The sequence below is a fragment of the Barbatula barbatula genome, assembly GCF_947034865.1.
Source record: "Barbatula barbatula genome assembly, chromosome: 19".
NCBI classification, from domain to species: Eukaryota; Metazoa; Chordata; class Actinopteri; order Cypriniformes; family Nemacheilidae; genus Barbatula; species Barbatula barbatula.
Window position 1 is genome coordinate 6210218 of NC_136782.1, and position 18109 is coordinate 6228326.

An 18109-nucleotide genomic window follows, 5' to 3' on the forward strand; every position below is an offset into this window, starting at 1 on the left:
AAAGGTATATAAAAGTGTTACAATGATTTTTTTATAACATCTAAACACTTTGTAGAGTCTTTCAAGTTTGTGTGTAGTGTAAATGCACGTATAGTTACAGGGCCGGTGTTCTGTCGAATTGTACCTTGTCAGATTTTCCACCACAGCTCAAAAAGGAATATATTCTAAACCACATCTACAAAATAAACCGGTAGGATGATTTTTAAATCATGAATTGTTGAGTCAATTTGCAAATCACTCCAGGAGCTCTTCATTTGAAAGTCAAAGCAGATGCAGGTAAAGAGTGTGAAGACTGATGAAGGTGTGCTTCTGTGTAACCTTTCAATAAACAAGCCGCAATCAAACCTGTTTACCTGAATTTTGATAGATGTGGAGGTTGATGACATTCTTGTAATGTTCTCTAAATGTCATATTAAAACACCAAGTCATTTTTTCTTTTTGTTATCACTAAAGGTCCATAATATTTTTAACACGTGACATGCGATTCCTTTTAAAAAGCAAATATGCAGATTACATTTCCTCAAAGATTAATATAAAATTAAGAGTTCAAGCTCATTTGCGATAACAGATAGTTCCGTTATTAAAAATAAACTAAAATCATATTTTTTTAATTATGTTTACATGCTTTTTGTATAAATTAGCTTTATTTTGTCATTATTAATTCAACAAAACAAGCCAACTGCAGTTTGATTGATATTAATTGGAATGCACAGAAAAAAACTATATTTTTAGTAACGGAGTTATCTGTTTTTGCAAATGAACTCTTCATTTTTTTCTACGGTTTAGTTATGTTAAAAATAGCAAATGACCAAAGAATATTTCTGTTAGATGGCAAGCACAAAGTAAACCCAAAAGTATTTTGTGTGTTTTACCACAAGAGGGCAGTAAAAGCACGAAAATGTCAGCTCTGAGCTGAATTGGAGTCTTGAATTTCTGGTCTTGGTCTGGTTATAAATCTTAATTCATGATCTCTGACGAGAGCACTAAAGTGTAGCCTCAATAGCTTAAGAGTCCAATATCTTTATTTTACTCCACACAGGCATATCCATAAAGTACAATCAGTAAAAACGTGTGTTTTGGTTCGGTTTTCTATTTTTCAGTACATCAGTATATTTTTAGTTTTAGCCATATTATATAATATGTGATATATTCAAATAGATTCTATAAACTTGAATTGAAACATTTAAATTTGTGTTATTCAAAAATGTAAAAAAACTAATAAAGAATGATCAAGTGACTCTCAAGGGACTGAAGTGTATATACTGTACCTAAAAAAAGCCGGCCTATGTTCACAATTGATTTTGTCTGTCTTCTTTTGTATGCATTAGCCAAATAAAATAAGCAAGCAAGTAAAATAAAAAGCAGCGCATATGTCCTCATGACCAAATAAAGTGGAATGTGTGTGTACAAAGCGAAGGCCGAATGTATAATTATGGTCGAGGGTGGGAGAGCATTGAATTCCAGGACAGCTAAAATTGTCCGCTCAGAGAATGAGAGTTATATACTGTACATTTGTTCAAATCTCTGTATGCTTCAATATATATTTAAAGTTATGTTTGCATGGTTTGTGTCTTACGTTGGCTCTTATCTTCCTCGGCCGATGTCTCTTTCTCACACTCCTTTGTTCCCATTCCAAGGTCTTTTGGGTTTGCTTACCCTTGCATGTCTGGGCAGAGGATGTGTGTGACTTGGACTGGCATGTCAGGACACATGCGCCGCAACATATTTCGAGCTGTTTTGGTGTCAATGCTCACACAAAAATACGTAGATCCCTGAATTCCGCCCTCTTTCCTTCATTGCCAAACAAATCTTTACTATTGATCAATCAAAGTGACTCAGACCTCATGTGAGCAGCGGCTACAACAACATCTGAGGAGCAAAGCAAGAAGGTAGGACACATATTACCACCAGGGTGGACATAAGTAACAGAGGAAAGATTGATTAAAGAATCTAACATTGATTTATAAAATATACAGGATGTGAACACACTTGTTGAAGGATGATCTTTTTAACTTAAGGTGTTTGGTGTCCATGCTCCGCTTGAGGTCAGATAAAGTAGTCAAGCAAATAGATAGCTTGAGGGTATATAATCTCGCGCACATGCACAATGTCTGACTGCTGAAATGTTTAACGCAATTCTATGTTTTTATTCAGCATTTTTAACATGTCACCACATTGAAAAGCTTATTGTTCAGCAAAAATAACAATATTTATATTTATGCAATATTTTTGCAACCATAAATATCCGTCAAACGGAAACAATATCTTTACAGACCTTCCAGTAGACACAAAGTACAGCCGTTCAGAGATAAGATGACATTTTTTATCCAGAAATGCATGTTTTGGTTCTCTGATAATAACTGTTTATGTCTGTTGTTAAGTCTGATAAATCTTAAACGTCTTAAAGGTTGAGCAGCCCTCTGGACATGTTTCATTCGTTGAGCATATCACACCCTTATGACTAAGAACTGAACTATTCCTCCTCACACCGTTCAATGTGTGAGAATGGTAAGGTCTACCCATGTATTCTCCATAAAACCGTAATTTGGAGGCTATGTCAGATATCCGGTGTGCCATATAGTGTTTCCATGAAAGAATGAGCCCTGTGCCACTAGAACAACATACTAAAGAACTGTGTTTTGAGATGAAACAAAGATCCATTGAAATTTTATTTGAGAATTTCCTCAAGTGTGCTTAAATGTTTTTGGGAAAGCTGACTGAGGAGGAGAATTCTGGGATCTTATTTAATGCAAATACGATGCAAAAGCAACTATAAGCGATGCTAAAGAAGGCAAAACATTATAAAGATTTTTTAGGCAAAAATGTGACCCACTTCACAGAAGCCACAACAGCTTTTTGCGAAATGGATTTTCTTTGGGGATTGCTGGGGCACCATTCTTTTAACAGCAACATAGAAGCAAAACTGTACAGCACACTCCATCTGACAGACATCTATATGACTCCTGCATTTAAATCTGCGATACGTCTCAGAGACGTCAGATAGACATCTTTTGTCATAGACTGATGTCATTAAGACTCTTTCTGAGATGTCTTCCAGATGTTCAGCAGACATATTGCAAATATCTGTGTGAGATTGTACGTGTTGTGTATACAACTAAATTAAATTACATAGATGGACAAATATGATTCATTTTGCAGAATAGGGTTCACAGGATGGACGTTTCTTAGCAATATTAGCAATATGTTAAGTGTAATTGGTTGGAATTATGCTTCCGTTTTGTTAGCAACTAGATATAGTGTTTGTGATGTGATCAAATGTCGTTTTGGGGTAAAACTGCTCAAATTCCCAAATGATGAACCTCTTAAATGCTCCATACGCCGTTCGTAGGCGGCGCTAGGACCCGGGAGCGCGCGTTGGCTAGCGGGCACACGCACATTCCTGTCATGCCTCAGTGAATGGACGCGATTGTCCGTCAAGCGCGCTCGGCGGACCTCCGATCAGCTCCCGAGGGTCCCGGGAAATTCACTCTTAAAACCTCTCACCCTGACAGACTGATAATCCGTGTCAAGGTCTCACCGGGTAACGAGTCAACACTGAAAACTTTCCTCTTGTTTTGTGTTGGGTTCGGTGTAGCGGATGATGCGATCGATGTAATTCATGTGACTCGTGTTTACTAACTCGGAGCTCTGCTGTTTCCGAACGCGTCAGCTTGTCAAACAGCAGGATTTGTCTGAATTCATACCGGTGATGTTACGGTAACTGAGATTGTTTTAGTAACCGTGCATTGAACGTGTCTCTTTAAAGTCGTATGCGCGCAGACTATATACACGAATGACACGTGAAAGTCTGGCGGTGTCTCGTTCAGTGTGAATGTGGAGTTTTTAAATAGTTGTCTACGTAATGCTGAAGTTCATCTGCTGATGCTATTTTGGGACTTGTTGAATGTGTGTCAGCGTGTGTTGCTGGGACCCGTTTCAATAAGGAGGTTCAAGCAACACTGAGTTAAAATATGAACTCTGAGTTGATTTACTCAGATAATCGCTACTCTGAGTTTTCTGTTTCAGAACAGCTGGTTTCAATCAGTTAAATCCACTCTGAGTAAGTTCACCCGAGGTTACTCGTGTTCACCGCGGCTTTAAAAAGCCATCATCAATTGAGCGAAGATAACACGATTCACCATGGCAACGCCACGTGACAAAAAACGCTCCGTTTATTTCTCGCCAGTCGAATTGGAGGAACTATATATATATATATATATATTATGTATATCGTATATGTATAAACATATATACCTACGATTTTTTGTCATGTAGGTGCAATCCTTCTGCAATAAAAAGAACGTGGCAGCAGCTGGAAATGAAATATAAAAACATCATTCAGTCCGGTGAGTTTAAATGCTCTTGCTGGTAGGATGCCTGACTGGGAAATGTTTGATATATTTAATAAACTGGCCTTGAAAGTTATGAGGATATGAGAACCGAGCACTGTGGCTATAGAAGACAAAAAACTGGCCATGCTTGCCCCTGCTCCAGCTATGTGTAACGGAGGCCAGCTAGAGATGCTCTAGCGACAGACGTAATAGGGACTGCGGTCGTTAGGCTCGTGGTTAGAGCGCCGGTCCCTCGTTCTGACCGACGGCAGTTCGAAGCCCGCGCAGAGCGGGGCGAGTGGGACCTTTTAAATGTGCACCCAATCACATTGGGAAATCCTAAAGGGTATTTGAATTATTAGAGGTGGCAGCAAGAGCACATTTATTTGATCAGCTTATTCAGAAAGACGTTCACCATTCACCTGCAATCCTATGAAACTCCTCTTTGATGGCTCTCACAGGAAACTTAACACAAATGTATATAAAGTGCTTGAGAGCGATACACACTTTTCTTACTGCTCTGCATACAGTTGCCTTGCTAACGTGTTCTGCATCCCCGGTGTTATATAGAAAGCTTCCGTTAGCAAAGAAACGTAACAGAGAATCTGCTCAGATGTAAGAGTGCAGCCACGACGAGTGAGGTTTGTGATGTAAGGATGAAGCAGAGTGTGAATATATTTAATGGACTGTAAAGAAAAACTGTGCCTCTCAAATAAAGAATCCTCCGGATATGATAAAACATCCAAACGTGGCTTCACCATATATTCTCTCCCGACGTAAATGTAACTCTCTCTGAATGAATGCAGCTTCCTCATCTACGGGTACTGAATAAACGGACATTTAATGTCTGTGTTACGAACTTGTGCGCGATTAAGGAAAACGAATGAAAAAACGAACGGCGAAGGCAATTTCAACACCGCTCGCGCTTCGAAAAGGGGCGGAGATTGTAACAAACCTCGGGTTAGTGGAATAAAACCTGCTCCCGACCAGGTTAGGTTCACAGAGTAGGTTACTATGGTTACTCACTCTAAGTATAAGATACCTTGATTTCTGAAACGGGGTTGACTTACCCCGCGGTCACGGGTTTGATATACCTCGCGTTCTGAAACTGAAAACCCAGAGTATCCCGTTTTCTGGGGTTAACTTACACTGAGTTTGCTCTTACCCTGCTTTCTGAAACGGGTCCCTGGTCTGCCTCGCATTGTCTACTGTTGCTTTGCTTTAAAGATCAAATTGTTTTCCTTTGTTTTAACTTTAGAAATGTACACTAGAAATGTGCAGGTGTACCTGATCTGCCCCTTTAACGATAATGCTTATGAATAAATACATCAAATCATGCTTGTAATCTAATGGTGGGAAATGATAATCAAATATATTCAGATTCAGGCATATTATGTAATCATTTCAATAATATAAAAACAATATTAGCCATGGTTTTAATACAGTGAGAGGTCTTTAGCAGATTGCCATCGTTTTATTTAACTCTGGTTACTGTAGTTACATTTGTAGTCGCCACAAATATGGTTAATTTTCACAAGGGTATAAGCTAAATTACATTGAACAATTATAAACGTGAACACATGCCAGAATACCTCTAAATGAGGGCCGGGATTTTAAATTAGCTGCAAACAATAAATAAAAACATCTGGAAAAGGTTGAAATTAGTAGATTTGTTATTCAAGTTATAAACTCGAATGTAAAAATGTTAGCAATTAAAAACAATTTATTACATCGTTTTCTACATTGTCAAACTTTAAAAACCCTTGGTCATCATGAATGCTGTATTGTATGACATGGCACATACACAACAGTACATCAGAAATCAATTTCCAGTAGATGCACTTTTGTAAGCGTGAGATGGTCATGTTTTCCTGTCGTATTTTCGATGTGCCGTCAAATCGTTTGTACGTGCTGTTTTTATGGATGATAAGTTGCTCCTTTTCTTTTCCCCAGGTAACGTCATCTAGTTCCTTGGCGAACTACCTTGCTCCCCCGTGTCCACCTGCACAGCAGCAGAGATGCATGGTTCTGAGGACAGCGCTTCTGGAACCGTGCTTCAGAGACTCATGCAAGAACATCTGCGATACGGCGCGAGCGGACCCGGAGAAGCCACAGAAGGCAACAGCTCTCACATGCCAAGCAGTCCAGCGTTTACGGAGAACCTGGAGGATCATACAGCCCATTTGTATCAGTCTGTACTTCCACAGAGCCAGCCACGACAAGAACCTCAAGGTCAGGAGCATCAGGTGGATAGCAGCTCTATGGAAAAGACCTCTGCTGGAGTAAGCCAGGGTGCATGTGGACCCGGCTTTGACACCGTGCAACTTCCATCTTACGAGGAGGCTAAAATCCAGTCTCAACTATACAGAGGACGGCACAGTCCAACTGACCTTCAGTCTCTAAACCAAGGCCGCCAGAGTCTCGAGAGCCATGAAAACCAACAGATGTTTTTAACAGTGTCGGACAGTCCCACGGGTTCACAATCCTGTCCTCCATCACTGTCCAGCGCATACTCGCTGTCATCCTCTCTGACTCTGTCGTCCTTGTCAACCTCTCTCCCCGTGGTACCGGTGAAGGCCAACGTGGAGAGTCGACCCTGGGTCCAGCGTGGTGCGTCTCTTCCAGATGAAGGCCTGTCAGAGTTGGAACATGGTCACGTTCGCTCGCTCAGTGAGAGAATCATGCAACTCGGTCTGGAGCACAACGGAGCTAAACAGAGCGTGGGATCTTCTGGTTCCTCCAGCGCAGGAGACTCCCTTCATGGGGATGAAAGTGCAGAAAATTCACCATCTTACTCAGAAATGTGGTCTTTGGAGGAAAGAGGTCCTCCACCAGAATATCCCATTAAGTCGCGGGGGCAGACAACGTTTCCACCCGCTTTGAATACTAATATAGGGTCTCTGGATTACGCTCACCTTCACTATGACACCTTAACGTCGGCCATGCCGGAGCAAGACAGGTAACTTTCTCACATCCCTCAAAATATCTTCTTTTATGTTCCACAAAATACACGATTTGAATGACAAATTGCTTTATAGTTTCACCAAGGAATTTGAATTCTGTCATCATTTACTCACCCTCAGATTGTGCCAAAGCTGTATATATTTCTTTATTTATGAAAAATAAATACTATGGGGGACGAGGATCTGCTCGGTTCTGTCAATCTGAAGTGATGACAAAATTCTTTAAAGGGAAAGTTCACACAAAAATAAAGCAATCTGTCATTCGAAACGTGTATTTCGTGGAACACAAAAGAAGACATTTTGAGAAATGTCTCAGAGGTTTCGTGTTCATACAATGGAAGTCAATGGGGTTCAATGTTGTTTGGTTACCAACGTTCCTTAAAATATCCTCTTTTGTGTTCTGAAGTAAAAAGTAATACAGGTTTGGAATGACATGAGGTCATTAATTTTTGGGAAAAGTGTCCCTTTAAAGGAATAGTTGACTTTTCCAAAATACTATGGTCAAGTCAATGGTCAGGACCATTTTTGGGTGAACCTTTCTTTTAAGTAAGCCATTTACGGGTTGATCGCATCAACTTTTTTAAAACATTCGTATTTTAGTTCTGTTCCATGACTGTATTGGTGCAGAGATTGCCGACTACAGCCTTAGGCCATGTGTCCACCAAAAAGCATATTTGTCCAATTGTTTGCAATAAAAGTGCCATGTTTTTAAAACAAGGTGAGGCGCTTTTATTTTATTTTCTCCGTCTCTAGCACTTTAAATTGTTGTTGAAGACTTTGTCTTAATTATTTTGCAACTTAAATGTCTACAACAAAAACACACCTTCGGGCGTCCTTACATTTTTTATGTTTTTAAATGATGTGCTTTTGGCTGGTTTATGTCACCTCAGAGGTTCTAATGCTGGTGCGAATGCTAATGTCACAAACGACAGGCCTCTTTACTGGTTCCTGAACTTCGTTCCTGAAATGATCCAGTGAGAAAGAGGCTACTGTCATCTTTTCTAAGCCAGCCATATTGCAACAGTGCAGGAGGGGCGGGATAAATACCACACCAACCAACCAGCACATCCTCATTGTGCAAACATATGTCCATTTACTGGGATAGGCCGCCCAAAAATGAAAATCCTGTCATGGTTTGCTCACCCTCAGGTTGTTCCAAACCTGTAGAAATGTCAATGTTCTGCTGAATACAGAGGACGATATTAGGAAGAATGTCAGTAACCAATCAGATCTCATCCCCCATTGACTCCCATAGTATTTATTTTCCCTATTATGACATTTTTGTGTCCCTTTAATATTTCAATCCCCAATGATATTCCTGAACTACCAGAATAGTTCAGAGGATATTAAAATAGTGACATAAAAAAAAGCTTTGATGTACAAATGGCTTGATGTGTTAACACCTAAATCTGTTTTGTCTCATTCTAGAGCGTGCCCAGTGTCTCTCTGTGCTTCTCAGCAGCAGAACAGTCTACTGTCTGAGATGTGTATCCTGCCCTCCTCACAGGCTTCTCAACAGCAGTATCAGCCCATGTCCCAGTCGCGGGCTTTGGGATTTCCTCCAGCTCAGGTTGAATCTGTAAACCATGGGCCATCTGTTCGTCTGGCTCCTTTAGGACAGCCTTTCCCGGGGGAGGTGTTTGCCATGGTGAGCCATACCCAGCAGATGCTGGAGATCCTCAAAGAAAACCAACGTCTCAAACAAGAACTGCAAAAACAAAACGAGAAAGCCAGCAGACTAAAGCGGGTACCCGACACTTTTATTCCCACTTTATGCTTTAAAACTCATCTGAGATTTTATGTAACAGCTACTTGTGTGTGAAATGTTCATTTAAAAGGTCATTATTGTAACATGAGGGAATGTTTTTTGGATCTCTGTTTGCAGTTGGAGGTGGAGGTTGAGCGTCTGTCTGAGACGTATGAGAGTTTAGTCAAGAGCTCATCCAAAAGAGAGGCTCTGGATAAAACCATGAGGAATAAACTAGAGGGGGAGATCAGACGCCTTCATGACTTTAACAGAGACCTGAGAGGTGACTGTGGATAATGTCAACGCAAGTCAATATTGAGCAGATTCTATCTTTCTAGTCATATTTAAGATTTTGGTTTCGGTCACACAAAAGCAGTGATGAAGACGATGGGAATCTATTGTTTTCATCACTGCGTTTTTATTCTCCACTGGGAATCTGTGGCAGACCAAAAAACGTACACATCAGCAAAATATATTGCTTTGAGCTATGACTATGTTCGCAGCTGTATCTCGTGTATGTGTTTCTTTCATTTTAATTTTAAACCAACTTTTTGTTATGTTGTTGGGCACTTGGTATTAAGATTATTCTATAATATGGTTTTTAGATCGTTTGGATACAGCAAATCGACAACTTGCCAATCAGGAGCAGAAGGTACAAGAGGACGGACACTTGTATCTTTCACAAAGTGAGAGACTTTATATTTTTCTCTTTGTTATACATCACTGTTATTATTACTCTTAAATGTGTGCACGCCTCTGTTCTCTGTGTTTAGTACAGAGTTCTCTTGAAGAACTCTTCCCAAAGGATTTCCTGCGTCCCTCCCCTAACTTCCTGTTTCACTTTATCTCTTACACTCAAATCTCTATCTCGGTGTGTAAACAAGCATACAAAATTAGCCCATTTAATGCAAAAAACATAAGACAAACACAGTGCAGAACGAATATTAAATATTACATAGTAAACTTTGTCCTTTGAAAAAATATTTCTGTTCAAACAGTGAACATTCAGTAGAACGATAAAGTGATCAGTGACCAGCGTCTGCCTCCAAAGAAACAGAAGAAAAGTGTGACTCTCATAACAAATGACTCAGATGGTTCTTTTGCTATTTAAAGTCTTGTGACTCAAAATTATTTCGTCATTTTATTCTCAAAAATCTCTTGACTTGATCAGCTTTGCTCATGTTGGGAATTGTTGTTTTGTCAAGCCTACTTAAATTCTTCTCAAAACCACCGGTTTTCAGTTTACAGTGTATATGTATAGGAAGCAAAGATATTTCTAAAGTTGGATATCACATTTGGCCAGTACTGTCAAATATGTATACAGTAGTTGTTATATTTATGCAATTTCTATAAACCGTTTCATCGGACGAGCACCCGCCTGAGCCCCAATGAACATCCGGTTATTCAACTATTTTATTTAATTTGTTAATATTCATTTATATTATTTTGATGTATAATAATTGTATTAAATCAACAATTTGTTGAATGGGTCCTGTAGTTCGGTCGCATTTAAAGAAAGCGTGTGGTACACTGACATCTAGTGGTACACTGACATCTAGTGGCTGAAATTGGTATCGCAGTCTAAACTCAAAATATTGGAGAGACAAGTTTAGCCAATAACGGTTCTTCTCGGTTTCGATCGACTGTTATCAGAAATAATCTACAGGGACTCTATTGATTGTGAATGTGTACTGGAAGTTCAGTTGGGGGTCTCAAAAGTGCGCATGCGTCTTAATTACTTTATGTTTTTAAGATGAAACCGTCTACTGTATATATTGAATATACGTTCGTTTCTTTTTATATTTCGGTAAGTATTTACAGTGTACAGAACATTATAATGAACACGTTGTCATTGTTGTTATCCTCAGGAAGAGAAAGTCTAAAGGATCTTGAGAAATTACAGGTAGAGGCGGCCAGTCTCCGATCAGCCAATGAGGATCAGCAGCACCACATTGATATTTTAGAACAGGCTTTGAATAACGCTCAGAGTAAAGTTGTCAGACTAGAGGAAGAAGTAAGTGCTTATACATACACTTCATTCATCAACATACATTCAAGTGATAGTGAATGAAGTTTGAAGTATAATAGTTGAATGTTGTGCAGAAAAAACCTAGAGACTACTGAATAGCAGCCGAAGAAAAGAAGAGACCAATGCAAATTGTTAATTTATTCATAATTTCTAGATGTATTGTGTCCATTTTAGTCCAGTGTATGTTGTATTTCAACAAAATCAAACCTCAGGAGCCACATTAAGTCATCCAACAGCAATGTGAAATACTGACAGCATGACAAGACACATGTGATAACCTGGATATTTCTCACAGTTTTCATAAGCATTTTGGAACTTTTCCTAAATACATGTAGAAATATTACTGTTGTGTTGCTTAAACGTTAATATGAACTTGTTTTCTTGGCAATGTATGAGGTGTGAAAAAATTCAGAGCATCTTTTCTGTTATTTTCACCGGTTCCTCCAGTTTTAATTTTCTGAAATGCAAATAGAAACAATATTTGTATTTGACATTGCGAGTAATATTGTGATAGTTCACAGTACGAAACAAAAATACATGCATATAAATCGTAAATTTAGATCAACTGAAAATTATTTGTAAATGGTCTATTACCGCATTTATACATCTCTGTTAATGTTTATTTATACATTTGTTCATGTTAGTTCATTGGGCATCTTATTATCAGATACAGAAATGAAATCGTTATTTCACATTATCACAAATGTTAAAGCGTTACTTATGTTTTCAACTACAATATCATTTCTGCACCGTTTGTAAGTGACCGAAATACAGATGAATGTAAGCTTCAATAAAGTAATATTTTAAAAACATAGAAAAGGCGCTAAACTGATATAAAACACCCACTAAACACCCAATTTTCTGTCTCTTTCTCGGCTCTGTGTTTTGTAGTTAAGTAAGAAGCAGATGTATGTGGAGCGGGTGGAGCGTCTGCAGCAGGCACTGGCGCAGCTCCAGGCCGCATGCGAGAAGCGAGAGCAGCTCGAGAGACGTCTGCGTACTCGCCTGGAAAGAGAACTGGAAGCCCTGCGGACACAACAGGCATGCATACGAAACGCTTTTATACCTTTAGGAAAACAAAACCCTTAAGAAACAAGCACAGTTTGTTGTGTTCATACCAGGTACATCAACACGCTCATTTGAGGTGCATCGTGTTTCTTTCAGGAAGGGAGTTGTCAGCCGCAGCAGGGCTAAATGTTACAGGGCTGCAATTATGCAGTCGGGCAGTTCCCATAATCACTGTCTGTCATGTGTTTGTGTGTAGCGTGCTGGTGTAGGCGTGCCCCTCGCTGCGGGTGAGTCCAGCGCCCCCGCACTGCTGGATTTGCTGAGGGAGAGGGAGGAGAGGATTCTGGGATTAGAGGCTGATATGACACGCTGGGAGCAGAAGTATTTAGAGGAGAGTGCAATGAGACACTTCGCCATGGAGGTGGCGGCTACGGCCGCAGCACAGAGGTCAGCGCACGCTGAAGCAGTTTCATGTCGAACTGCCTGGGATCGTCTGTAAAGGCGCACACAGGCTCCATATGCAATCCATCAAAACAGCAGATTACTAAACATAGTGCAGACACAGAGCAAGTAAATCCTTTATAAGGTATTGGAAAGGCAGTAGGCGTTAGTTATGTAACGCATTTGTCGATTGTTTAACGCTATGACAAACCCAAAGGTTCACGTCTAAGAAATTGAGCTCTCAAGGTGTTTATTTACTCTGTTACCCCCCCCCAGAGCCGGCCCTGATTTACATTTATTTGCAAAATAAAACACGACAAACTGTTCAAATGTTCAAGCACCATGAATATCGCAAAGAAAACAAGTCCATATTCATGTTTAAACAACACAATACTGTCAACTTTCATGTGTCTTTGCATTCTCTCAGTCTTTCACATTGCAGTTGGGTGACTTCATGTCCCTCCTGAGGTTTAACAGACACTGGACTGGAAGTGACACAACACATGCTGAAGTACAGTTTTGTACCACCAAAACAGATCAGGCCGTGTAGGAAACTAAAGATTGTTGAACACCTTTCTATCAGCTTATCGGCAGTGTCATAGTGTCTTAGTTTCATGTGTTACTTTTTTCTGTATTTTAAATATTTGGATGTCCCAGTGGTGACAGTGTAGTTGTGTGTTTTGTTGGTTTTCAGAGACAGAACTATGATCCATCACTCTCGCAGTGGCAGTTACAGTGATGGCTCACTCTGGCAGCATGAAGACGACAACAGACCTCAGAGCGGCCGACGCTGTCAAGAAATGGAGCAAAGGTAAATTCAATAAACATCATACTCTCACACACACACACACACACACACACACACATGCTGTATACATGGAAACTCCTTTTTAATTATGTCAAGATTTATTTTGGGCTTTTTTTGCCTTAATTTCGAAAGCACAAAGTGGGGCTGGATCGGGAAAGGACCATGAGTCGGGATTCGAACTCTGGTCGCCCGAAGCTGTGCTACATGTCAGCTATTGGTACACCCACTAGGCTATTGGCTCCGACTTAAATGTTTGACCTTTTGTAGACCAAAATATAACTGTGCCAACATAACAGTTTCTTTCATTGCAAAACAAAAATGGCTGACTTGGACCAAGCAATGAAAAAATAGCAGCCGATAAGAGTCCAGAATAGACCAAATCTCCTGTAAATCTCTCTTTAAAAAGCCTTCCAGGGAAAGATCTCAAGAAGCTGAATGATACATGTCAAGAGAACCAATTTGTAAATTCTAGGGTGGCATATTTCAAAATGGAAAAAGACAACATCTCGCCATACATTCTTTATCTGTAGGAAAAGAGATCCGTAGTAAAGCATTTCCATGTTTTGTTACAGGATGAAGAACTTACACGCTCAGCTGCTGGAGAAAGACGCCATGATTAAAGTCCTACAGCAGCGTTCCCGCCGCGAACCCGCCCTTCTCCGTCCTGCCCGCTCTGTTCCTTCCATTTCAATCGCGACAGAGTTGCACGTACGACAGACATCGCAGACCGATCGCAGAGACCAGCACGGCTGGAAGGGCAGCACCAGTCAGTACACTAGTGAGATCAATTATACGCCACACCCCCGTTACTTAGGCTGCTTAAAGATTTGTCTTGATTTCCGTAGGTCTACTTCTGGGACAAGATAAAGTGGAGCACATCCTACCCTCGCTGCCCACGCTTTCAGTCTCTTCAGTCCCTCCATCTCTGCTTTCCTCTTTTCCTCCCTTCCTGGCCTCCGCAGGTTCAAGCGCATCACTGACACGCTTATCGTCATGTCTCCCTCGCTCCAGCCCTTCCTCTTCCTCCTCCACGTTACCCGTGCTGCCCTCTGCCTCTCTATCACCCCTCGCATCGTTCTCTCTCCCCTCCACACCTCTCCTGTCCCTTCACTCCAAATCAGCCAGCAGAGACAGCGGCAGTCAAACAGGACAGAATCTTGAGATGTTCCGAGCCGCCACCTCCATGAGACAACACAAGACAGGTGACGTTTCCAGATGTATGAAAGCAAAAATGCTGGAATAAATTTGATTTGTTGTGCTATTTTGTCACCAGACATTGACATATATTGTTGGTGTGTTTATGTGCAGAATCGTTATCCAGTCAGACAAAAGGTTTAGAGGGTCGAGCACAGATCAGTGGAGGACAGAAGATGGCCCTACCTGACCTTGACCTGGTTGAGATCCTTATCTGAACCGTGAAAATCTACAGACAGGACAAAAAAAGTGATGCTAAAAGAGAAGCAAATTGTATGTGGTGTGAAAAGAGAAGTGTGAAATGAGAAGACTACGTAAAGACAAAGTGAGGGATCATGGATGAAAGAGAATGTTGTGCCTTTAAAACACTGTGTTTGATAAATGATTCCTGTATTGTATTCTTGTCCACGTTTGACCTCAAAATAAACACAGACGATGACATTTGCCCTGTCTGTGTACTCTAAAGTCTTAAGCTGCCTTCTGTCTTTGTTTTGTTTTTAATGTGGAAAAACGCTATTTTCCAGCTTTTAAATGATTTATATGATTTAGAGGAATATTTTTGTGTGGATCTATCTGCAGAACAAAATATATGATTATTTGTACAGTAAATAGCTACATTTGAAATGACTGAAAGCTGTGTTTAATGTTTTGCTTTTTCAATAAAAGGCTTTCTATAACTTGCTGTTAACAAGACTTGATGAATGGTTGTTTGTGTGTTGCCTAGAAAATGCTATTGTTATTGTGTAAGCTGTTTGTTGCTTTAATCGTATCCAAAAAGGTACAACATGTTATATTTTGTACCTGTAGAGGTACAGAAAAGAGCCTAGAAAGGAACCGTTCAGTCAAGACATGTTATGATGGTCTAATGTATAAACTGTAAAGCATTGAGTTTGGGGCACTCTTACATTTATAATGTTTTTTATTTTGAACATTTATTAGGGTATCTTCTTTAACTATAGTTAAATACAAGTCAGACTTAATTGAGGCATCTCAATGACATCAACAGTTATCAAATGTTATGGCACCTCCCACAATTTAAACAAAAGCACCACTCTTCCGAACGAGGGTAACTCCAAATGTCCAAAATGTTAAAACTTTTTTCCAAAATAAATTACACTTTCCTTCAAAATGCAGTCTCACGCAAAGCATGCTGGGAACTGAAATCCATTCTCAACAAATCATCTTGAAATAACTTGTTTAAATTAAAAAAAACTTACTCAAAAGTAAGAATTAGTTACAGGAACTCAAAATATTTAAGTTAAATGTACATTAACATATACAATTCTTAAGTTTGCACTACTTTATTTCATATCTTTGAACATTCACAGTGCATTGTTTTCTCACCCTCTGGTTTTTCCAAACCTGTCTAAATATATTTGTTCTGCTAAACACAAAGGAAGATATAAGAAAGAATGTCGGTAACCAAACATATCTCATTCCACTGCCAGAGTAGTAAAAATCTGATGCATCTCTCTCTGGAAAGGGATGGAACTGAATACCGTTTATAGTGACGATGCTTCTCCCATGTGTCTGCAGGTATGCATATGAGGTCAGTGTGATGTCATTCTGCCATTATTATTCAAGCACAACAACACACCTGTAGAATCATGAGATTCATCTTTTTTCTCTCGCACCAGATCCCACTGTTACAACGTGTTTGCATCGGAGCTTTTGATTGGTCAGATAAGTTCGACAAAAAAATGACGTTATCAAAAACGCTGTTTTTCCATTTCCGTTCATTTTGGTGGACGCGAGAACCTGTACGTTCTGAATGCATATCTGGCTAATGTAAATGTTGACAGTGCTTTGGATTAGTAGGCCCTGCAATTGTTTACAGATATATATTCATACGCAAAGCGAGATAACTTCAGACCTGGCTGGTTTAATTGAAACCAGTGTGTTAGTGGCACCTGCTGGTCAATAATCAAATGAATTTACCAACGCTTAGATTAGATTGTTCATTCATTAGGGTTTCGAGCCCGAAGGGCTGAAAACCTATTGTTTTTGTAAAGATTTTTATTAGGGTTCGAGCCCGAAGGGCTAGAAACCTATTGTATTTGTAGCTTTTATTAGGGTTTCGAGCACGAAGTGCTGAAAACCTATTGTTTTTGTAAGGATTTTTATTCTTCTTCTTCTTCTTCTTATTAGGGTTTCGAGCCCGAAGGGCTGAAAACCTATTGTATTTGTAAGGATTTTTATTCTTCTTCTTATTATTATTTTTCCGCGCTAAAACGCATCGCCCAGCCCAAACCGTAAGTCGTAAAAACTCGAGACTTTGTCAATTGGTTGTATATGTGCAGGTTACTCAGATACAGTGACCCAGCCAAATCGGCCCATAGGGGGCGCTATAGCGATGGCCAATGCGTTTGGGCTCATTGCTCGTAAACCGGATGTCGCACAACAAAGTTTTTGGTGTCATTGGAATCCTTGGCTCCAAACTTAAAAAATGGCTATCTCCGATTTCATTTCCGGTATGCAAATTTTTTCGCTAATTTGCATTTTATGAAAAAAAAAAAAAATGAACTAGTCCCTGGATTTTTGCCCGATCGGAAGCAAACCAAGACTGATGAATTCTGTGGAGTGTGAATATGAATAATCATAAAAAGAAGTTGAAATTTCGATTCAGGGTCGCTAGGGGGCATCAAAACGTCCGAACCGGAAGTAGCCAGTTTCACTCAAATGGCCATAACTCGTGAACCGTTTGAGATATCTTCACGGGCCTTGGACCCTATGTGTAGACTCTCAGTCCAGGGTCACAGTAAAAAGGAGTTGGCGTTTGGCCACTAGGTGGCGCTATAATAGCAAAGAACTCGAAAAGGGCTATAACTACGCAACCGTTTGCCCGATCGACTTATTATTTGGTATGGTGTGTCTTTGTGTCATGCACCGTGACTGTATAAAAGGACTTTGACGTTTCTCAAAAAAACATGGCCGCCATCGCCCAATGAATTTTGAGCCCTCATTAGACAGGGTTAACAGAGGCCGATCGAAACGACACTCGCTGGGCTTGTTCGACTCGTGGTCCTGAAGGTCTGTAAGAAATATGAACTCATTCGGCCACCGGGGGGCGAAGTAACGGTTTTAGAGTGCATAAACAATTGTGTATCACGTGACATTTGACACATACTCAAACTATTTACATCATATGATATCTCTTCTCATTCTGAACAACTTTGCCTCTGGACGCGCCTCTGTCGATCAAACGGTTCGTGAGTTATCGCTGACGATGTCAAAAATCTACTTTCGCGAACTAGTCCTTGGTTTTTCAACCGATCGGAACCAAACCAATGCAGATGACTTCTGTGGAGTGTGAATGTAAATAATCATTGAAAAAAATGTTGAAATTTATATTCATACACGGTAGTGGGGGGCAAAAACTGAACTGGGCGGAGCCTATCACATTAAAATGGCCATAAATCCAGAACGGATTAACACATCATCATGGGGCTTGGAACATATGTGTAGACCATCACTCCGAGGTCACCTACAAAAGAAGGTGCCGTTTTGACACTAGGTGGCGCTAAAACAGTAAAAATGGCAAAATTGACGCGTATTTCATTACTTAAACTATTGTGTATCACGTGACAT

General features: G+C 40.1%; 1 protein-coding gene across 3 annotated transcripts; it reads left to right on the forward strand.

Moving 5' to 3' along the window:
- The first annotated feature begins 1669 nt into the window (after positions 1-1669).
- On the forward strand, positions 1670-15221 carry amotl1 (angiomotin like 1). 3 transcript variants are annotated; one of them, XM_079481772.1, is made up of 12 exons: positions 1670-1889; positions 6285-7290; positions 8723-9041; positions 9180-9324; positions 9647-9727; positions 10910-11055; positions 11962-12111; positions 12335-12525; positions 13214-13330; positions 13900-14093; positions 14173-14529; positions 14636-15221. In XM_079481772.1, exons 2-12 carry the CDS (start codon positions 6350-6352, stop codon positions 14737-14739), a joined length of 2745 nt encoding a protein of 914 aa, XP_079337898.1. In that variant the 5' UTR covers positions 1670-1889; positions 6285-6349; the 3' UTR covers positions 14740-15221. The 3 variants fall into 3 exon arrangements, with proteins under 3 accessions (XP_079337898.1, XP_079337897.1, XP_079337899.1); XM_079481771.1 differs by lacking the exon at positions 1670-1889 and adding an exon at positions 3352-3541; XM_079481773.1 differs by lacking the exon at positions 1670-1889 and adding an exon at positions 3403-3717.
- The last annotated feature ends 2888 nt before the right edge of the window (positions 15222-18109 follow it).